This window comes from Emydura macquarii, unplaced genomic scaffold, assembly GCF_026122565.2.
Source record: "Emydura macquarii macquarii isolate MOO-44397 ecotype Brisbane River unplaced genomic scaffold, CSIRO-AGI_Emac_v2 contig_1790, whole genome shotgun sequence".
Taxonomy (NCBI): domain Eukaryota; kingdom Metazoa; phylum Chordata; order Testudines; family Chelidae; genus Emydura; species Emydura macquarii.
This window is the reverse complement of record NW_027131927.1, coordinates 7936311-7959816: the sequence shown is the minus strand read 5'-3', so window position 1 is coordinate 7959816 and position 23506 is coordinate 7936311. Positions and strand designations below refer to the sequence as shown.

At 45.6% G+C, this 23506-nt stretch overlaps 1 protein-coding gene across 2 annotated transcripts in view; it reads right to left on the bottom strand.

Moving 5' to 3' along the window:
• The window catches only part of MFHAS1 (multifunctional ROCO family signaling regulator 1), a 77131-nt gene extending 65706 nt beyond the window's left edge, over positions 1 to 11425 (bottom strand). For both annotated transcript variants that reach the window (XM_067556872.1, XM_067556873.1), the window contains exon 1: positions 7863 to 11425. In XM_067556872.1, the coding sequence (XP_067412973.1) occupies positions 7863 to 11118 (3256 nt within the window). In that variant the 5' untranslated portion in view covers positions 11119 to 11425. The remainder of the gene's footprint in view (positions 1 to 7862) is intronic.
• Positions 11426 to 23506: the final 12081 nt, after the last annotated feature.

Here is a 23506-nt window from a genome sequence, read left to right as displayed (position 1 = left end):
CCAGTCTTAAATGCAGTTCTACTCATACTGTTGTCAACGACAGGCATATTGCTGACATGAGGTTCTAATCACACTAACCCTACTGAGATGTACCCTAACAATGTAAGCTAACACCACTAGAACTACAAGTTATCAAGTTTTTAACCAAACCGACAACACAATACAAGATTCTGCTACACCCGGTCAGAGATGGAGGTGATCACTACAGAACAGTGTCTCCACCCAGTTCACAAGAGTCATTAGCAGAGGTGGTTAAACACAGCAAAAATCAGTCGAAATATGAATGCAGTCAATCTAATCCACAAAGCAAATATCTACACGAGTTTTACATCAACAAAATAAACAAACTCAGAAAGGTGGCTGTTAATTAACATTTATGTAACAGAAAACAAAGACCAATTCAAATCAGTGCATCCCTTTTACAGGTCACTTCCTGCACAAACAATTTTCAGCAAGTCTAAGACGTAATGCAATAATGGCACAGAATTCTGGTTTGCTTCACTAGCTAAACTAAAAGATCCATTCAACTGAACAGAGTATTACACTATCATCACTGAGCTGGGGAATCTCAAAAGGGCCTACAGCAAGAGATGACTGTCTACAAGGAAAGTCTTGTCCTGCCACGCTGGCACTAAGACACCAGCACTTCTCTGATAAGATTAAGGGAAACATTGCTGAATCAATAAGCCCATTTTATATTGTTTACCCATGACTGTAAGCTTCACTTATTGTTTAAAACATGTATTTTCCTAACTGTAATTTATAATATAATCCCCTGAGAGTTTGCTTCCATCACACGCAGACATGTTGGCTATTTACTGAAGTGTTACTTGTGAGTCCTCAGGGTCAGTTGGGAAGACGAAAGCAATATCATCAGCGTTCACTCTGCAGCCAACGTTAGCAGTGTAGAAGCGCAGATCATGAAACGCCAACTCCGTTGGGCTGGCCACTGTGCCTGACACTTGCCTCCCGCAGCAAGTCCTCTTCTCTCAGTTAAGTCAGGGAAGAAGGGCTTCCGGAGGGCAGTGGAAGCACTTCAAAGACATACTGAAAGTATGCCTTATAAAACATGACATCAATCCAACAAACGGGGAGGACTTGGTGTGGAACAGAACACGGTGGCGTCATACCAGACACCAAGCTACAGCCCATTTTGAGGAGAACAGACGTGCTCATGAGACAGAGAAGTGACAAAGGAGAAAAGAAAGGGCGCAACACTTTAGCTAATAACTATGTCTCCTCCACAATTACACCTGCCACCTCTGTGGGAAAATCTGCAGAGCACAAATTGGGCTCTTTAGCCACCTAAAAATCCATCAATGAATCCTTTGTGCAGACATCATCCTTGTATCGAGGAATAGCCAAAGACAACAACTTGCGAGGCTGGGGCTACTCAAACATTTTAAGAAAAGGAGTGGGAGGGTGGGGAGGGAAATAAGAGTTTTGCAGCATATATTTTTAGAAGTTCAAAAAAAATCAAAAGTTATTTGCATTAAAAAGGCATATACTCTGCCAACATGAAAAAGGATAGGCCACATTTCCAGCCTACCAATCCTCGGTGCTTCAAATAAAGAAAAGTTTTATTGCACTACTGCTTTTCTACAGAGCTGCTACAGAATTTTTACCCAATCAATAATTATCAACATTAGTATAACAGTTTTAAGCTTATCAGGAACTCCAAAGAGCTTAAATAACTGTTGCACTGGGAACTTTTAATATGTTGGCAGATTTCCTATTGCTTTATTGTATTTTGTAAAATATTACTATCAACTAATCAATGATGTGCTTAGCAAAGTAACTTTAACCAAGAGATCGCTCTTTTAAAAGGATCAGTATTTTTACAAAGAACTTGATTTCTGCCAACATGTGCAGCAAATCTGTCTTGCATTTTCCATTCCCTGTGATAACAGTTTAGGACACCTTTAACATGGATAATCTGGGACTTATCCATGAGAAGTGGCAAGCAGTAGCTTATCTCCCAGTGACTTTCAGCACAAACCAGCAGAGGGAACAAACACTGATTTTTATTTTAACTAAAAAAATCTGATTTAAATAAAAATCCATTTTTAAAATTTAAATTAAACAGATTTAATTTTTTAAATTAATGTATTAAGATTAAGTTTGAAATTATGAGAACCTATGCTAATACCTACATTTATTATAACCTATTAAAATAATTTAAATTAAATACAAAAGTTATATTAATGTCTGCTGCAAGTTTTAAAGAAAGTCAGATCCCTGAACTGGTAGAAGTCTCTGGCTAAGCACCTCGAACTACAGTTCACTGAAGTGCTAAACCAGATTCTGACAGCAGTAGCTCCCTCAGCAGGTACAGCTAGAACATTTGCTTCATTTCAGTTTATTCAACTAGTACTGTTCAATGACTAGTTCATTCAAAGTTAAGAAACCAACTTGGGAGTTGAAAAAGCAGGAAAACTTGTTATCTTCTTTCAATCTCTGAATAAACTACAGAAGGATGAATTCTTCTGGCTCTAAAATCTTGAAGGAAATGGTGACCAGAAACAATTAGTGCAATTCATTAGCTACAGATATTTCCCTGGCTTAATAAATCAGTTAGTTTTAAATGCAAAACGTGTTCTGAATAAGTTTTTTCTTCTTATGTATCTAGCACTCGAGTTTTATTTAACAAAAAAATAAAATGCTGGTTTTGTATTTTTAATTGAAATTTAATTTCTATCCAAATAGGGCTTGCCACAAATTACAAATAAAAAATTAATCTAGTAAATAATAAATGCATCATTTACCATTTTCTAACAAACATAAAAATGTAAACATTAATCTGAATCATAGTAAGTTAAGTTATTTAATTGCTTAAATAAATGCATATAGATATAGCATACCCCCCTGATTAGCAAAAAGAACCACCAAATGTAGTGTATTTAGACTGTATTTAGTTGCAAACAACATTTTTAATGGCAACCAACTAAGAAGGATCAACCTTTCTTTAGGAAAAGGCTAAAACATACAAATGAAAAACATAAAATCAATGATCTAAATCAAGCTTTTCTGCTTGTTGATTTAAATCAATCCACCCTACAGAAGCTGGGGACCTAACTACTCTGTGTTTCTGAAACTCTATGGGGGGAGGATGTGGGCTTGCTTGATTTTCTCCTTTGTAATATTTAGTTTAGAGATTTATTAAATATAGAACAAAAATACATCAGCCCATCTGAGGTGCTGGGCATCTGCAACAAAACAAAGTTCATAGTATGTATGTACAGTTTGAGGCGGCATTTTGACCCTTTTCCTGTAGATCTGATTGAACTATAGCTTAAGAAGTCTTTGGAGGAAATAGAATAGTTTGTATCCCACTATTTATGGCAAACTACATTATCCAAACCTAACATTCAATAGTAGGGAAAACCTGGACACATTTAACAAACAGTGCTAGAGCTTCACAGTTTATTTACATTTTACAGCTAATCTTCTATCCTCTTAACCCAACTCACCAGAACTGATTCAGCTTTATCCATGACTTTCCACAGCCTTAGACACCCAGAGGTTATATAAAGCAAGGCTTGCCTCACAGATTGAGATTAGATTGACCTCTAGCTCCATTAAGACAAATAACATCCTTCAGAAGAATGCAAGTCTAGGACAAAACAGCTACAGCAGCTATCTTTAAAATAAGGTAAGAAAAAAGAAAATCAGCTCCTATGGCAGGCTGGACTCAAGCTCTATTACAGCAGGTGCTACTGTACAGCAATTGTGTCGATGAAAAACAGCAGCCTGTAATTTAATTATAAATAAAGGAGAGTAAATTGACACCTGATATTGGGGTTTCATTCAGAGCCAACTCAGATTTTTAAAGTGAACTTCAACATAAGTCACCTGGTGCTAAATCTTCAGGGGAGCCGCTGAGCTCTTCTGAAAACAATGGAGAGTTCTCTTCTCCCTCCTGAGAGCAGGAGAGCCTACATGCGGAGAGCCTTGGAAAACATGGGTCTGATCCAGTCTGGCAATTCCTATGGTCCTTCTAACCCAGTGTCCTGTCTCCAACAGTGACAGGTACAAGGTGCTTCAGAGGAACATGCAAGAAGTCCACATGTGCTTACCATGGGGTAATCTGCCTCTCCCACATTTGATCTTATTCTGATCTCTAATAGAGAACTCTGAAACACATGGTTTAATATTTTCCACAAAATCGTTGTGTTCATTAGTTATGCTAACCCTGTAAAATTCTTGATATCAACCTAAGATTCAAAAAGGTATTGGACATTTAAGTTCTTGGCCTCAATGACTTCATGTGGCAGTGAGTTCACACATTGTGTGAAAAAGTATTTCCTTTTTATCAGTTTTGAATTTTCCACCTTTTAATTTCATGGCACATCCTCCTGTTCTTGTGTTCGGAGACAGGGAGAGCAGAAGCTCCTGATCTACCTTCTCTAGAAGACCATTCATTATTGTAGGTACATTTATCCTGTCCCCTCTCATTCATTTACTTTCTAAGAACAATTCCAGGCTTTTCAATCTCTCTTCATAGTAAAGTTTTTCCAGGCCCTTGTTCATTCTTACCCTTCTTCACTGAACAATTCCAGTTCCACAACAGCCTTTTTAAGAAAGGGTGGCCCATACTGCACACCGTGTCCAGAGGGAGCCTTTGCTTACCTCTGGCCATGATAAAAGTTGACCATTTTACCCTATTCTTTGCTTTCCGTATCCTAGCTAGATTTTCCCCCCATGAAAATTTGGCCATTTCTGTCCCACCGTTATAGTGTTTGACCAGTTCTCTGCACCCAATATAACTGCCAATCTGAGACAGTCTTGGGCTGTATTAATGTGGACTTGAGACATTAGCTTAATATGTGAACACAGATTGCTTTCCATAATGAAACTTCAAGATTCCCCACAGGCTCCTACACGCCACTTAAACTTTGGAAACTCACCCCAAAACATGTAGAAGTATCCTACACAGACTGCAGTCTGGATGAATGCTAGCTGGCTGGGATTCAACCCAGACCAGCAAAAAGGCTTTCCCTCTTTGACTTAACACCTTATTTCTGATTTGGTTTTGTTTCATTGTTCTCAGACGTTTTCACAAGAACTCTCTAAAAAGCAATCAGATCATTTTAATTCTTTGATGTCTGACAAAGGTTAGCACAAGTAACCTCTCCCTCTCCTAAATGACACAAACCAAGGCTTCGTTTATACTGAAGTAATCTCTAGTGTAATTTACGTCACTCAGGGGTGTGAATAATCCACCTGAGTGACAAAGATTACACCAACCTAAGCACGGATGTGGACAGCACTATACTGGTGGGAGAGCTTCTCCCACCAACATAGTTACCAACACTTGCAGAGGTGATTTTATTATGCTGATAGGAGAGCTCTCTCCGCTGTAGTGCTTCTAGTGTAGATTAGCCCTAACTCACAACAGCCAATTGCCACATTTTCCTCCATGCTCTTTCTACACTTTGATAAGACAAATTTTAAGAAAACAATACTTATTTTGTCTACAGCATATCATTTCACACAACGAGAAGAAAAAGAAAACATGTCAAAGTAAAATGCAGAGACTAACTTATTTTTAAAAAAGTAGAAGCTCTGAATCAACAGGAGCTGCTGGGTGCACAACATTTTTGAAAATCAGGTAACCCTGGAGGCTGGCATCAAGCAGTTTTGAAAATCTGGACATAGTGCTTTCTTGGACGTCCAAACTTACAATACATACTACAGAGTGCATAAAACTCTTTTGTCTTGTAATAATTCTTAACTGAACAACAGGCTGCCTTTCAGGTTAATAGGATAAGAATAAATTAAAAATATTTAATCTATTTCAAACTGAAGATTCTGTTCATAAAGTTTCCCAAGAAGTAGAAAGTATTCCTACACCACCCATAACAATTAAAATGTTATCTGATCATCTCCAAGCTGCAACAGATTCTGTGAACACATAGCAGCCATTATAAGCATCCTTTTAACTAGTCAAAGCATTCACACCAAAGAGCAACACACACAATTTATCAGTACTACTGATGAGAGTTCCTTGCGTAGGCATACAGATTCCAACTGAGATTTCAGTTCATTTACTCTTTCATATAGATACCAAAAAAAGAAGTCAGAGGGAAATCAGAGGGCAACAATTTCAGGAGAGTAAACACAAACAAGGAAAGGGTTTTTTTAGGTCTGGCTGGGGTTTTTGTTATGCCTCTCTCAGACAGGTTAGTGGAAGTACTCAACAGCTTTTACCAATGTTGAGAGAGTAGTTTTCTTTTGTACTTCACTTTTAGAATGCATTTAGTTCACCTGAAAAGCATTAGAAGTGGAGTTCTCCATTTATCACCACCATTGTTACAGCCCAGGCAGTACCACCGTCTGCCCAATCAGGGAGCAGGAGGGATCATCCCTGGGGCAGTAAACACCCACCAGCCCAAAAAGCAGGCATATGCAGTGCATATTGCTAATATCTGTGCATTTTCCTTCTTTTATTTGCAGATGGTTTTTTTTTTTTTTTTTGCTTTGCTTTTTAACTGATTCCATTCAATGTGAACGCCAAATATGTCAGAAATCAAGGAAAACTGCATTGTTTGTCCACATCAGAGAAAGCCAGGTACGTACCTCAGATTTCAATAGCTACCAATACACACAAACAAAGGCTCACATAAATGGAAGCTCATGCTCGCCTTCAGTCACTTATATAACTTAATACACTGTGGGGGAGATATCATTGACTGAGCCAGGACATAGGCTCTTTAAAGCAGAGAGCTGCTATTTGTGCCCCAGTCTAAGAAAAGTTTAAATTATCCACATTATACCACATGAGCTGAAGCAGCAGCCCTCCTATCCTCAGTTTAAGTCCTACTCCACCTCCTTTCCAATGCAAAATCTTTATAAATAAAATATATTTCAAAGTACTTTCATTAGTGAGGATAAAAAGCTATAAAGCTCAAAGATTATGCCAACATGCACACTGATTGCTAAAGCACCTTTTTCTAGTTCTCTTTGAGGCTGTAGCAGCAAAGGTGGCAACAGTCTTATAAAATGAAACAACAGCATCTGCATCCATACTGAATGGAAAACAGAATTCAAACCACAGGCCCTCTGAAACTTTCCATTACCAAGATATGTACCATTCTGATAAACTATCACCTTTCAAATGCTAGTTTTAAAAAGTTTCACATATACTTAAAGCTTTCAACTGGCTTTAAAAAAATATTTCAGAGTTATTCTCCAAACAATGGCTCTGAAACGGAGGTCTGAAAACCACTGCTAGGTGGTCTGCAGAGCTGTTTAACAAAGAAGATTAAGCACCCATTGGTATTGAGGAAGTGAGTCTTCATCCTAGATCCGGACAGGAATCTGAGGCTCTCTGAAGGCTTTTTTAAACAAACAAAAAAAACCTAAACAAACTTTCTTTGCATACACAGTGGCAGCTTCATAGCTTTCTTTTTGGTTCTTTGAGTGTGTAAATTTGAACATGACTGAATTACAGACAGCCCCAAAAGTGAAGGGAAAGCAATCAAAAGTGAACAGAAAAATGCAGTGATCTGGAAACCATTAAACCAGTGCAACTTGGCAGTCCAGTCTTAATCAACGTGAAGACCCTACACTGAGGGACGAAAATAGACCATACAGATAGAAAAGGGGGTGGGCAAAGGGAAATATGACCAAGCAGCAGCACCCATCTCAAATTAAGTTTATTTTAAGCCTGTCTCCTTGGTACCATACTAATGTTTTCCCACGTAACTAAGAACTGTAGCTGTAGGGATGGGAGGGAATCAGGCTGAGAAGAGAATTATCTAAAAAAGTCACCAAAAAACAAACAGCTCTGGAAACCATTGCTCTGGAGTGACATTTAAATCATGTAACAGTTACTAGAGTCAAGCTGATGTACACCTTACCTGGAAAGCTGTGTGGGTTGAGTGACCCTCTCTTAAGGCACTTAGAACAGAGGATGTGCACAGTGTAGTACAGACCAGGCCATTCTTGAAGCAGTACATTCAGTTCTTCCACTAAGGGGGTAATAGCTTGCCAGGCTGTCCATATATTTGGTAGAGATGCATGACTAGCAATAGACAGAGTATCTGGTTGCAGTGTGCTCCTCGCAGGCCTATAACTCACCACCACAGGCACCTTCCCCCTGTAGGCATAAATCTGATATTTGCCATCTGACCGCTGAACCACATGGCTATTAATCTGGACACTGTAGCGTGCAAATAACCCAGGTGGGAAGATGAAGGGGAAGGTGTATTCAATCTGCAACTGTTCAATGACAAAAGACTGTCCGCTCAGGTTGGTACCATTGATCCACGCCTCTGCGTGGGGCACTTCATTCTTCACATAGCAGGGGAACTTATACCAGGCAGTGGCCCCATTCAGGGGTTTGCATTTGGGCTTATTGATGCAGTAGCAGAGTCCCATTTTCTCCAGCAGCTCCAAGATAAGATGCAGGTCCTCCCGGCTCTGGATATGGGGCTTGAGAAGCAGGCGGATAACGTGGGCAGGGAGAAGCCCATGCAGCAGGAACCCTTCCACGTAATGGTGGAGCTGGGTGGTTCTCAGTTCGTCTATATGGGTGTCACTGAGCAGTTTCTGCAGCAGCACCGTGGCATCCCGCTGGCAGAAGATGTTGAGGATGTCAATGAGCCTGGGCAGGTTGTGGAATACGTACTCCCGCAGGGTCAGGTGCTCCTCGAAGTACAGCAGCTTCCCACTTTCATGCAAATAGGACAGGGCACTCTGAAGACGATCCTCAGTCAGGCCTGCCTGCAAGCCCAGCCTGGCCGAGTCCCACCAGCTGAGCCACAGTTGCTGCGCCTGTGGCTGGAAGTGCAGCTCTTCCAGCACCTGCCAGGACTTTGGTAGCACCCGATGCAGGTTTGGGAAGATCTCCCGGTGCTCAGCTACTGAGAGAAGCTTATCCCGCAGGCGGCGCACCTGGTAGCGGTCTTGGCAGCTGATGGGCAGCACTGGCGAGAGGATCTGCAGCCGGTGATTGAGCAGATACTGGAACTGAGCCTTCTTGCGCCGCAGGTTCTTGTCTGAAACACCGTAGAAGGCAGTATGGGGACTGGAGCAGCGCAGGTCAAAGTCCTGTCCCAGGGCTTCGTCCACCTGCTGGGCCAAGCCCTGGAGTCCCTCAGCATCCCGCTTCTCCTGCAGGGCAATTTGCTGGTGGATGTCCAGGCACTTCTCCTCCAGCTCTCGCTCAGCACACAGGTCAGCATGGGTGCCCACCATACACACTACAGCATGGGGCACCTTGGCACCTAGCCAGTGCAGGAAGTAGCCCACTGAGGAGTAGAAGCCACGTGGGGTGTAGGCACTCAGATTCACCACCAGCACATACAAGGCTCCCGGCGAGAAGAAGAAAGACTGGATCACATCGTAGCTCGGGTCACCTGCCAGCTCATACACTATGAAGGTCAGACCCCTCTCTGCATCTGCCGTCCAGTCTGTCACCTCGATGCCCTGGCTGGTGCCTGGCAGTCCTGCTACCAAGGCTGTAAGGGGGGCATCTTGCTCCTGCAGCATGGGGCAATGTCCTATCTGGACTTCCCCATTAACTTTTGGAGATGGACACAGGAGAGCGTCACGATGCTCAACAGAATGATGCTCTAGCTGGATTTTCCCAGCAGCTGTGAGGGACAGGTCCTGCTGCTCTGTAGAGGCATGTCCTAGCAAGGAGCCCTTTGGGGATAAAGCATCTTGGGGCTCAGTAATGGGGCTATGTCCTAGCTGTGTTTTCCCAACACCTTCAGGAGCTGGGACCAGGATGATGTCTCTTTGCTGCTGCATGGGAAATCCTCTGGGCAGGGTTCTCCCAGTCTCTCTGCCGGTTGCAGTCTCTCTTTGCCTCTCTTCCTCCATCAGGCACCGTCTCAGCAGGGTCTTGCCAGCATCTTTCAGGCCCATGAGGACTAGCTTGAGCCGGGGCTTGAGAGCAGGCTGGGAGTGTGCCAGCTCCTGCTGGTAAGCGGCAATGTAGGGGATGCCCTTCATGCACACCTCATAGGGGGGCTGGATGAGCGGGTTGTCCTTGATCTTCCAGAGGCTGACCCGGGAGAGCTGCCCAAAGCCCTCGGGCAGGATGGCAATCTGGTTGCCCTGCAGCACGAGCTCCTCCAGGCTGTGGAGCTGCACGATGGAGTCGGGCAGGTAGCGGAGGCGGTTGTTGTCCAGCCAGAGAGTGCGGAGCTGGCGCAGCTGGCAGAGGCGGGCGGGCAGCAGGGTGAGCTGGTTGCGGCTCAGGTAGAGTTCCTCCAGGCCGGGCAGGGCCAGCACAGCCTCCGGGAACTCGCTCAGCAGGTTGGACGAGAGATTCAGCATCTTGAGGCGCTGCAGGCTGCTGAAGCCGGGAGGCAGGGCCCGCAGCTGGTTGCCGTCCAGCATGAGGCTCTCCAGGGCGCCCAGCCGGCACAGCCCCTCGGGCAGCGCGCCCAGCCCAGTGCCACTCAGCCACAGGATCTTGAGGCGGCGCAGGGCGGCGATGCCCTCGGGCAGGGCGCGCAGCTGCCGGTTGCCCGAGCAGTCCAGCTCCTCCAGCGCGCCCAGCTCCAGCAGCGGCGGCGGGAAGCCTGGCAGCTGGTTGTGGTCCACGTCCAGCGAGCGCAGCTGCTGCAGGCGGCCCAGCGCCTCGGGCAGGCGGCGCAGGCGGTTGAAGCTCAGGTCCAGCTCCTCCAGCTGCCGCAGCGCGCCCAGCCGCCCGGGCAGCGCCGCACCGTCCGCGCCCAGCTGGTTGTGACTCAGGCTCAGCTTGCGCAGCTCCCGCAGCGGCGCCAGCGCCTCGCCGTCCCCCAGGCCGGGCAGCCGGTTGTGGCTGAGGTCGAGCTCGGCCAGGCGGCCCAGGTGGCGCAGCGCGGAGGGCAGGCGGGCCAGGCGGTTCCTGCGCAGGCTGAGGACGCGCAGGCTGCCCAGGGCGGCGCCCAGCCCCTCGGGCAGCTCCTCCAGGCCGCGCCCGCTCAGACTCAGCGCCGCCGGCTCGCCCGGCCCAGCGGGCAGCGGCGGGCGGCGCGGCGCGGGCGGCCCCGCGGGTGGGGGCTCGGGCTCGTGGCGGGGGCCCAGGCTCAGCTGCCGCAGGTTGCTCCGCAGCTTCCGCGCGCGCAGGGCGGCGTCTCGCCACCGCCGGGCCGCTTCGGGGACCTCGGGCTCGGCCATGGCCCGCGCGGCGCTCGCCTCAGCCCTCGCTAGCCCCCGGGCCGGGGCGTCCCCTGCCCTCCAGCCAGCGCCTCAGCAGCCGCTAGCCCCATGCTCCGCCTCAGCGCCGCGCCGGCTCCGGGAGCGAACCGGGAAAGGTAATGGGAGGGGACGAGTCTGACTAGGAGGGAGGGCGGGAGCGACGCCGCCGCATCGCCCTGCCGGGGGAGGGGCCCGGAGTCGGCCCGGCCCGGAGACCGCCCTCGCCGGCCCGGAGCCCGCCCTACCCGGGGCGGGGCCCAGACCGGCCCGCCCGGCCCCGGCTCCTCGCCGCCACTGTCTGACTGCACTCAGTCAGCATCCCGCCCTCCCCCTCCCGCGCTCCGTCACCAGCGACCGCCCCCCGCTGCCCCAGATCTGGCTCTGCCCCACCATCGGGGTCCCCCACTGCCCCTTGTGCCGTTCAGGGTGACCAGCTGTCTGGCTTTTAGAGGGACAGTTCCGAGTTTGGTCTCCTGTAGATGTCTATTACCCCCACCCCGCTTGCTCGCTGGTCACCAGGGTCACCTGCATCCTGATACTGTTTGTAATGACAGGATCACTCCTCACATAGTTCACTGGCAGAGTTTGAAGCCAGGGATTCCCAGCATAGACTGTACCCTTGAGTTACAGGGGTTGTGCAATCAAGCTGTCACTGTCCATGTGCCCCAGCCACTAGAGGGGAGGGGGACTTTTGCCAGGGGTGCCACATATTTGCTAGACAACAGTAGAATATTGGGTCCTGGGATTCCTGGGTTCTCTTCCTGGCCCTACTAAGGGAACGTCATCTAGTGGTTGCAGACAGACTACATGCTGGCAGCCTTTCTGAAAGGCAGCATGGCTGAGAGTTGGTCTCCCATTTCAGAGATCTGCGTTCTATTCCTAGCTCTGCCAGAAGTGATGTTTGTGGAGGAGACACTTGCTGGCCTCCTGCCAAAGAATACTAGGCCTTGCTTAAAAATAAGAGTTATGTAATGAACTGAAATAATAGCAGCTGGTGAACAAGCTGGAACTAGAACTCAAGGGCTCCTGGCTTCCCACTCTGCCCATCTTCCCCACGCTACAGGGCACTTTGGGCAGAAAGGTCTCTCTTTTTCTAGAGCTGAGCTCTCTTACATCTCTTGGAAGTGGGACAGTAGCTTGAATGTAGGGACTATCCTGCAAAAAATGAGGACAGGTGGTAATCCTGTCCTATTGCCCACCTTTGTTCTCCTAACTACCCCCCTAACTGCTACTACACTTACCTTCCTGGCTGCCGTAGTTCTGTTGCACCAAACTACTCCCATTTCTGTCTCCAGGACACCCCAAGACTTATCCTGTAAGCCTTCTAGGGGTTGGGGGAGTGGACTCTCACCATAGTCTTCTCAGAGTGACTGACTGGCCTGGTCAGCTACCTTAGCCCTCCATCTTCTGTCTTCCAAGGTGTGCCAAGGAAAGGCACTGTCCGCACAAGCCACATTGAGAGCCTAATATTCTGGGGGAAATCCCCTGTCCTTACCCCACTGCTGGGCCAGCCAGGCCAACTCCCAAATTAAGCTGGCTGAGCCAAGTCCTGCTTTTCAAAGGCAGTGCCCTGGAGAAGTCCTGCTTCCTCTGCTGGAGGGAATCCCACCACAGAAGGTGAAAGATCAAACATGGGCCTAGTGTGTCTGTCGCTCTCTTTCCTCCATCAGAATGGATCCAGAGGGAATCCCTTCTCCCACACCTCTGCCTATAGGCCTGGGCAAGAGAATGCTGAGCCTCTTGTTCACACACCACCACACCAAAGGACCCACTATTGCATACCACAATAATGTAGACAGGGCTCCACTACAGCTTCTACCACTGCTGCTGCTGGTGAGGTTGTGTCCTTTGTAAAACTACTGATTCTAGTTTGCTGTTGTAGACCAGGCCCAGGAGTGGGTGTGGTGACAGATGCTGCAAAAGGATTGGTAGAGGAGGGAGGTTGACAGAGACAGGAAGGGGCATGCTGGGAGGCAATATTAGGGAGAAGACAAAACTAGTGGAGAAGGAAGGAAGTATCGAGGCTGTTACTGGAAATGGGAGGACAAGTGGGGGAATGCTTCCAGAGAAGAAGTATGGTTGCATGGTTCTGGTGTTAGCCAATGACTCAAGAGACTTGGGTTTGGTTCCCTGCTCTTCCACTGATCCCTGCGTGGCTTTGCACAAGTCCTGTAGTCTCTCTGTGTCTCAGTTCCCCATCTGCCCCATGGGAATAATAGAACTACTCTGCCTTAACAGGGGTGTAAGAGGTTAAATATATTAAAGACTGTAAGGTGCTCAAATACTATAGTAATGGGGGCCACATGAATACCTAAGTTAGATGGAAATGGAGAGGAAAGCAGAACAGTAGAATGGCAGAGAGAAAAACCAGTGGGTTAAAGGAAGTGTGCTGTAGAGATGCAGGAAACCTGCACAACATTTTCAAAAGATGAGCCTGGGAGCTTAAATTCATAACTCTGCTAGACACTAAAAATCATGGACTGAACAGACACACTGGATTTATGGCTTATTACAACAATCTGTAACCCACTAACCCCTCCCCTTTTTGTTCTATGACTGCAGAGTTAATGGGTCGCTCTACCTTGAATGGTTCCTTACAATATGTGCTAACTATTTATGCTGAACAATCTGTTCCACCTTGCATTTACCTGTGACACAGAGTTCATTTTCCAGACCTGAAGAAGAGCTCTGTGTGGCTCCAAAGCTTGTCTCGCTCACCAACAAAAGTTGGTCCAGTAGCATGACATTCTAATTTAAAAACTGGCACTATATAAAACCGATGTAGCCCACATTAACTGGACTAAAAATTAGCTAAGTAATAGATCTCAAAAAGTAATTATAAATGAGGAATCATCATCTAATGGAACCATTTCTAACGGGATTCACGGGGATCTGGTCTTACCTCAATGCTATTCAATGTCTTTAACAATGATCTGGAAGCCTATATACAATCATTTTTGGTGAAGTTAGGAGCTGTCACACACATTGATAGAGTAGTAAACAGTGATAAAGACAGATCAATCGTACAGAGAGATCTGGATCATATGGTAAGGTGGGCTAACTGCAAGATCATACATCTAAGAACCAAGAATGTAAGCCATGGAAGGAGGACTGTAACAGAAAACAGTGGCTCAGAAGAGGACTTAGGGGTCATGGTGGAAAGCAGCTGACCAGGAGCTCCCCATATGATGCTGTAGCTAAGACAGCAAATGTGATCCTTGGATGGATAAGCAGGAGAATATTGAATAGGATTGGGAGGTGGTATTACCATCATATATGGCATTAGTGAGACCAGCACTGGATCCTGGGTCCAGTTCTGGTGTCCCCACTTCCATAAGTAAAGGATGAACTGATTTTCAGCTGGTGTGTTTTAAAATTTATTTTTTTTCAAGTCAATGCCTGTGTTTTGAAGAGAAAAAAACAAAACAAACACTACTTTAGCTTATGCCTTTAAAATATCGTAGAGATCTGGCTTGAACCAGAAAATCCAGGAAACAGAGATCATTTGGCAAAGGTAAAAGTGTATTATAAAAGTTGATACATCCTTTATTGAAGGGTTATATCCTGTCCTAACAATTTAATAGACCTTTTCCTTTTCTAATTACTATTGCCCTAGATTTCGTTTCTTAATTCACCTGTTGTGCCTAGAGATTTCAGTACTCTAAGTGTCCCTTCAACAGATGTCTATGCAAGCTGCAAGGACTGCTGCAATGGGGTGAATTAAGAGGGAAATCTGAGCCGTTATGTAAGTTTCCTCTCTTTCAGAACCAGTATAGTCTGGTGAGTACATCTCTGGGGGGGAGGTGGGTTGGGGGGGGTCAGAGGAGAGGAGTGTATGTGTGTGTAACTGCTCCATTGACTTCAGTGGCTGTTTTATCATTCATTTAAATGAGGCCAGGATTTCGTCCCATGTCTTCAGTGGAGAAACTGCCCTTTAAGTCAATGAGAACAACAGAGTAGGGCCAATCTTGAGTGATTTTGAATATCTCAGCCCTAAAAGTGTATTTATGAGCCAATGGCCACAAAAGTCTACTAGCATTACTGATACTTTTTTAAAGTATTATTATTGAAACACTTTGACTATCAATAACATTTCATTTTTGTAGTAATTAGGAATTGTAATGTTCAGTTTAATCTGAAGACAGCAGATATAAAATGATGATGTTTCAAGAATCAGTTTTAAAAGGAATTTAAAGGGGAAAATTTCTTGAAGAAAGCTTTCATTGGAATTCAAGCTTAATTGTGCTGCTATAACACATAATGCTTGTGGTGGTTCGTTTCTGGGTTACTCAAAATAACTCACCAATATGCATAGTGTGGGAATGTAGGATGCACACAGTGAATGAGATTGCTTATAAAAGCTCTGGAGTATTTTTTCAGTTTCTGTGTTTATTTAATTGCTAATGAAGCAAGCATTTTTAGTGGTTTTTTTTCCAGAAATGTACACAGTTGTAATTCAAATACACCAATAAAAAGCATTTTTTCTAGGATGTTGGACTCCAATCCTGATTGCAAAATGCTAAATTAACTAAAAATAAAACCAGAGGGGTAGCCGTGTTAGTCTTTATACAGCAAAGACAATGAGAGTTCTGTGGCACTTTAAAGACTAACAAATTTAATATTTGTAGACATAAGCTTTCGAGAGACTTAGCTCTCTTCTTCATACTCTGTATTACTGCATCTGAAGAAGAGAGCTAAGTCTCTCGAAAGCTTATGTCTACAAATATTAAATTTGTTAGTCTTTAAAGTGCCACAGAACTCTTGTTGTCTTAAAAATAAAACCTATTTTATTATGTCTTATTTTTTATTCCTAAAAAATAATTACAAGGGTAAAAAGAGAGTTTTGGGTATTCAAAAACATTTGTAGAGTTGTATTTTATATTTTCAATCATTTGTTTTAGTTTTTGAAAAAATTTCAAACTCTTGCCATTTATTTTGCACCTTTGATTGCTCTAGAACTATTTCCTGCAGCCTCTGCTACTGAGTTATTATATGTTTTTTTCCTACATTTTTAGGCTATTTTTAAAATAAATAATTTGATGCATAGAAATATTTAACAAAAGTAAAAAATTATAAATCAAGCTATGTCTGTTTAAATAACAACAATTAATTATTATTAATCATTATTATTATTATTATTATTATTGCCAGCAGTATTATAGTAGCACCTAGAGGTCCTAACTCAGATCAAGCCCTTGGTGTGCTATATGTTGTACATACACATAGTAAGAAACGATCTCTGCCCAGAAGAGTTTACAGTCTAAGGTCACAGTACTGTTTATACTTACATGCATGTTTCACTTTAAGCACGAGTGACTTCAATGGGGCTACTGTGACATGCTGTACCCCACGTATACCTTTATGGTGTGATTTGTGTATCGTTCATATTCACCCTTATAGAGTAACTGTGTATTGTTTGATACAAAGTGTGCCATGTCAGGTGTTTTTGGAATGCTCATGACATACTGAACATTATTGTTATGGTAGCATGTTTCCTGCAATGTCTGTCATATGTACAGATATGAAACTCTGCTAGGTCATATCCCCAGATGTGTCTCTCACATGGTTTGAACATATGCAGACAAACACACACAAGGCTGTGTTTCCATACCCAGCAGAGGCATACATACAGGAATTAGGATTGGCCTAAGCACCTTTGAGCCCATTGCCAGACATGGACGATCACCTGACCCCAGGAGGGTCGAGGAAACTTGTTAAAAAGAAAGAGGCATCTTTGTCTCAGGACTCTCCCCTGTTTTCTTGGGGGAGGCATGATTTCAAATGAGGATGCCACTGTGGGCTCAAGAAGGGCATATCGGTCCTGCAAGAGGGAAGCAAAGATGCTCACGTTATGGATAAATACAAAAGGCACTCCTCTTCTCTGTCCATGCCTTTATGAAACCGAGAGGCTCTGATGAGTTCAAAGTATTACCACCAGTTGGGAGTGGATTTCAGTTAACACCATCATTCACTTGCCTCCAGATGGGTATGGATTTGGCAGGAGAGCATAGGACCAGGTGTCTCAGTAATACTCCATCATAAATATATGCAAGGTTCCTGTTTTTTTGTAAAGCATTTTTTTCTGCTTGGGTTTTTCTACATTAGAAAAATCACATCTTGACTCCCCTGTTTTTGCTGGAGGGCTTCTTGGAGGAGTGTAGAACTGACAGGATTAGGACACCATACAAGACTGAGACCTATTTTAAAGAAACTTTATTCAGGACAGAGGAACAAACCATCCCAATGTGCAGAAAGAATAGCAAATATGGCAGGCAACCAGCTTGGCTTAACAAAGAAATCTTCGGTGAGCTTAAACACAAAAAGGAAGCTTACAAAAAGTGGAATCTTGGACAGATGTCTAAGGAGGAGTATAAAAATGCTGCTCGAGCATGCAGGGGTGAAATCAGGAAGGCCAAATCACAACTGGAGTTGTAGCTAGTAAGGAACATGAAGGATAACAAGAAGGTATGTTAGCAACAAGAAGAAGGTCAGGGAAAGTTGGGTCCCTTACAGAATGGGGGAGGCAACCTAGTGACAGATGTGGAAAAAGCTGAAGTACTCAGTGCTTTTTTTTGCCTCTGGCTTCACAGACAAGGTCAGCTCCCAGACTACTGCACTGGACAGCACAGAATGGGGAGGAAATGAGCAGCCCTCAGTGCTTGGCTTAACAAAGATGTCCTTGGCGAACTTAAAAGCAAAAAAGAAGCTTACAAGAAGTGGAAGCTTGGTCAGATGACTAGGGAGGATTATAAAAATACTGCTCGAACATGCAGGAGTGAAATCAGGAAGGCCAAAGCACAATTAGAGTTGCAGCTAGCAAGGGACGTGAAGGGGAACAAGAAGGGTTTCTACAGGTATGTTACCAACAAAAGGAAGATTAGTGGAAGTGTGGGCCCCTTACAGAATGGGGGAGGCAACCTAGTGACACAAGATGTGGAGAAAGTTGAGGTACTCAATGCCTTTTTTGCCTCTGTCTTCACAGACAAGGTCAGTTCCCAGACTACTGCACTGGACAGCACAGAATGGGAAAGAGGTGAACATCCCGCAATGCTGAAGGAACAGATCCAAGACTATTTAGAAAGATTGGACATACACAAGTTCCTGAGGCCAGATGCAATGCACCCGAGGATGCTGAGGGAGTTGGCTGATGTGATTTCAGAGCCATTGGCTATTATCTTTGAAAGCTCGTGGCAATTGTGGGAGGTCCCTGATGACTGGAAAAAAGCAAATATAGTGCCCATCTTCAAGAAAGGGAGAAAAGAGGATTCAGGGAACTACAGACTGGTCAGCCTCACCTCAATCCCTGGAAAAATCATGGAACAGGTCCTCAAGGAATCCATTTTAAGGCACTTGGAAGAGAGGAAGGTGATCAGGAACAGTCAACATGGATTCACCAAAAGAAAGTCATGCCTGACCAACCTGATTGCTTTCTATGAAGAGGTGACTGGCTCTGTGGATGTGGGGAAAGCGGTGGACATGATATACCTTAACTTTAGCAAAGCTTTTGATACGGTCTCTCACAGTATTCTTATCAGCAAGTTAAAGTAGTATGGGTTGGATGAATGGACTATAAAATGGATAGAGAACTTGCTAGAGCATAGGGCTCAACGAGTAGTGATCAATGGCTCCATGTCTAGCTGGCAGCCGGTCACAAGCGGAGTGCCCGAGGGGTCAGTCCTGAGGCCGGTTTTGTTCAACATCTTCATTAATGATCTGGGGTAGATTGCACCCTCAGCAAGTTTGCAGATGACACTAAGCTTGGGGAGTGGTAGATACCCTGGAAGGTAGGGATAGTATACAGAAGGACCTAAACAAAATGGAGGATTGGACCAAAAGAAATCTGATGAGGTTCATCAAGGACAAGTGCAGAGTCCTGCACTTAGGACAGAAGAATCCTATGCACAGCTACAGACTGGGGACTGATGAGCTAGGCAACAGTTCTGCAGAAAAGGACCAGGGGGTTATAGTGGACAAGAAGCTGGATGAGTCAGCAGTGTGCCCTGGTTGCCAAGAAGGCTAATAGCATATTGGGCTGCATTAGTAGGAGCATTGCCAGCAGATCGCAGGAAGTGATTATTCCCCTCTGTTCGGCATTGGTGAGGCCGCATTTGGAGTATTGTGTCTAGTTTTGGGCCCCCCACTACAAAAAGAATGTAGAGAAGTTGGAGAGAGTCCAGCGGAGGGCAACAAAAATGATTAGGGGCTGGAGCACAAGACTTATGAGGAGAGGCTGAGGGAACTAAGCTTGTTTAGTCTGCAGAAGAGAAGAATGAGGGGGGATTTGATAGCAGCCTTTAACTACATGAAAGCGGGTTCCAGGGAGGATGGAGCTAGGCTGTTCTCAGTGGTGACAGATGACAGAACAAGGAGCAACGGTCTCAAGTCGCAGTGGGGGAGGTCTAGGTTGGACATTAGGAAAAAGTTTTTCTCTAGGAGGGTGGTGAAGCACTGGAAAGGGTTACCTAGGGAGGTGGTGGAATCTCCATCTTTAGAGGTTTTTAAACTGCGGCTTGACAAAACCCTCAGTGGGATTATTTAGCTGAGGTTAGTCCTGATTTGAGCAGGGGGTTGGACTAGATGACCTCCTGAGGTCCCTTCCAATTCTATGATTCTAAGATTGGTCTTTTTTCAATACAAAAAATGAAAAACGCTTTTGAAAAAAGTTTGATTGTTTAGACCGGAAAAAACTCAAATATCTTAAGTGAAGACATGAAAAATAAAAAGTCTGACAATTAACCTCAAAGATGAAGATTCCTAACAAGCTTAAACCTTCTTGACTTTCTATACACCAGTCTTTCAAGAATCGGGAGATAGTACAGACGCTGAAACATGTTTTGAATCTGGATCCAATGTACAATCACATAGGTTACAAGATCCATAAGAGGATATCAAAATAATGACTTTACTTGCTTCAAAAGTGCAAGTTACGCTTTCAACTTTTACCATCATTTTGATTAATTTCTTCCCTTACTGTCATGAAAAACTATTTTCCATCCATGAGGAAAGATGAACAAAAGGTTAAAGACTTGGAATATCTGAATTTCTATTTTTATTCCTTTGAATGAGACACAAAATTAAATAATAACCATGTAATTATAATCTCCTATTAGAAATCTAGTAAATCTTAGAAGATCCAGAACAAACAAAACATGATCCAACTAACTGATCTCATACGGGAACAGGTATTTTTTCACGTCCGTCACATTACTTGCAAGTATAATCCTTATTAGTTTGATGTGGGTCTCATAATTTAAAGAGAAGTCTTGATGTAAAGATTTTTGGTGTCTGGAGAAGCTAGCATCCATTAGTGCTACAGATTTTAGTTAATTGAGTACATCAATTCACATGATGAGTACCGCTCATTATTTCTAGCAATCAAACGACCAACGTATTGTAATGTCTCTGACACACCAAATATTGTGGCCACAAAATACTGGGGTGAAATCCTGCCCTATTTAAATCAACGGGAGTTTTGCCATTGACTTCAATAGGGCTAGGATTTAACCCTGGGTTATTAATATGCCCTGAAGCTTGGATTACTGCATTCCATGTGCTGCATTGAGGACTTGGCCCTGTATTAAAGAAGTATATTTATCTTTGCCTTAACTGTAAATGGATGTTTAGCTAGTTTAAAAGGCAACAAGAAGGGTAAAACATGTTCAGACACTAAGCAAAGAAAGCCTAAGGGAAAGCCATGAAATGTTACTGCAGCAGTTACAGTGAAATGTTTCAAAGCCATTACACAGTTCCTGTCATTCAGAAAAAGTTAACCCTAGGAATGGAATTTCTAGCAGGGATACAGATGAGCTATACCAGACTTTTAAAAAAGGTTTAATTTTTTTTAATCCTTCAGGATTTCTTTGGGAGGATTTTGCTTTCAATCTTTTTGTTTTAGTTATTACAAGGCTTGGCGGAAAATATGTGCAACTGGATGATAAACAAAAAAACTCAAGATGTAAGAAATAAACAGGGTTACTTACCAGTAATTGTTGTTCTTCGAGATGTGTTGCTCATGTCCATTCCAATACAGGTGAGTGCATGCCAGCGTGCATGGTTCCCAGAACTTTTTCCCCTTAGCAGACCCTTTAGGGTCGGCTCTAGTGTCCCCTGGAGTCCCACGCTCATGCCACGGTATATGAGGCACTGCCAACCCTATAGCCTCTCAGTCCCTTCTTTCTGCTGATTCCGACAGCGGGGACAGAGGGTGGGTGTGGAATGGACATAAGCAACACATCTCGAAGAACAACAGTTACTGGTAAGTAACCCTGTTTTCTACTTTGAGTGATTGCTCATGTCCATTCCAATATAGGTGATTAAAAAGCAATACCTTGGAGGTGGGTAGGAGTTACTGGTGGGCTGCCCTCAGCACGGCTCTGTCGAAGCCCGCGTCCTCTCTCGCCTGCTGAACGATGGTGTAGTGGGATGTGAAGGTGTGAACCGATGACCAGGTGGCAACTTTGCAGATGTCCTGCAGGGGCACCCTCTCCAGGAAGGCCGCAGACGAGGCTTGAGCTCTGGTTGAGTGTGCTGTGATGACACCTGGAAGTGGCACATTCGCCTGCTTATAGCAGCACTTGTTGCAGGAGATGATCCATGCGGAGATGCGCTGGGTGGAGACAGGTGACCCTTTCATCCGGGCCGCCACTGCGACGAAGAGCTGCGTCGACTTCTGGAACGGCTTCTTCCTGTCGATGTAGTAAGCCAGGGCTCGTCTCACATCCAGCGAATGCCATCTCCGCTCCTCCTCCGAACCATGTGGTTTGGGAAAAAACACCGGGAGGAAGATATCTTGGTTATAATGAAACTGGGAGACCACCTTGGGCAGGAAGGCTGGGTGGGGTCTCAACTGCACCTTATCCTTATAGAACACGGTGTAGGTGGGCTCCAAGGTCAAAGCTCTAATCTCGGAGACCCTCCTAGCTGAGGTAATGGCCACCAGGAAGGCTACCTTCCATGAGAGGACGAGCAGAGGGCATGAAGCCATGGGCTCAAAGGGGGGCCCCGTAAGTCTGGAGAGGACCAAGTTGAGATCCCAGGGAGGCACCGGGTCACGGACCTGCAGATAAAGCCTCTCCACCCCCTTAAGGAACCTGACCGACATGGGGTCGGAGAACAGGGATCTCCCGTCTAGCGGCTGATGGAAAGCCGAGATGGCTGCCAGATGGACCTTCAGGGAGGCCAGCGCCAGACCGTGGAGTTTTAGCTGGAGTAGGTACTCCAGAATCACCTGGATAGGAGAGAGGCTTGGCGGGATACCCTGGGACTCCGCCCAGCAGGTAAACCGCCTCCACTTAGCCCAATACACGACCTTTGTTGAAGGTTTTCTGCTGCCCAGCAGAATTTGTTGAACCTGCGCCAAGCAGGCTCTCTCCCCCACCATCAGCCACAGAGCCTCCAGGCCGTGAAGTGTAGGGAGTCCAGGTCCGGGTGGAGCAGGCGACCATGGTCCTGGGAAAGCAGGTCGTGTCATCTCGGGAGTTCCACTGGCAGGGCGATCGACAGGTCTATCAGCATACTGAACCAATGCTGTCTCGGCCAGGCCAGAGCGATGAGTATTATGTCCGCCTTGTCCCTCTTGATTTTCAAGAGGACCTTGGGCAGGAGCAGAATGGGGGGGAACGCATACATGAGGGTCCCCTTCCACTCGATGAGGAATGCGTCGGATATCGATCCCGGCTCACAACCCTGGAGTGAGCAAAACCTCGGTCACTTTTTGTTCCAGGACGACGTGAATAAGTCCATTTGGGGAACACCCCACTTGCGGAAGATAAAAGTCACTACCTCCAGGTGCAATGACCAGTCGTGGCGGGGTAGAAATGACCTGCTGAGGTGGTCTGCCTCATCGTTCCTCACCTCCGGGAGGTGAGAGGCAGACAAGTGAAAGTTGTGCCTCACTGCAAAGTCCCACAAGCAGATAGCTTCCTGGCAGAGGGCCGAGGAGCGCGCACCCCCTTGCCTATTGATATAAAACATGGCTGCGGTATTGTCCATCAGCACCTGCACCACCCTGCCCGTCAGGAACCTGAGGGACACCTTGCATGCCAGTCTGACGGCCCTGAGTTCTTTTACATTGATGTGCAGGCACCTCTCCTCCTCCATCCAGAGCCCCTGAGTGCTCAGGTCAGCACTGATGTGGGATCCCCATCCCACATCTGAGGCATCGGAGATCAGGGTAACCAACGGGGCCAGATCCCTGAAGGGGACGCCCCTCAACACTTCCCCAGGGGTCCTCCACCAATTCAGGAAGACTAGGACTGACGGGGGAACCGTGACCACCCTGTTCAAGGGGTGTCTGCTTGGCACGTACGCCGAGGCCAACGATGCCTGGAGCGGCCTGAGTTTGAGGCGAGCCAGCCGTACCACGTAT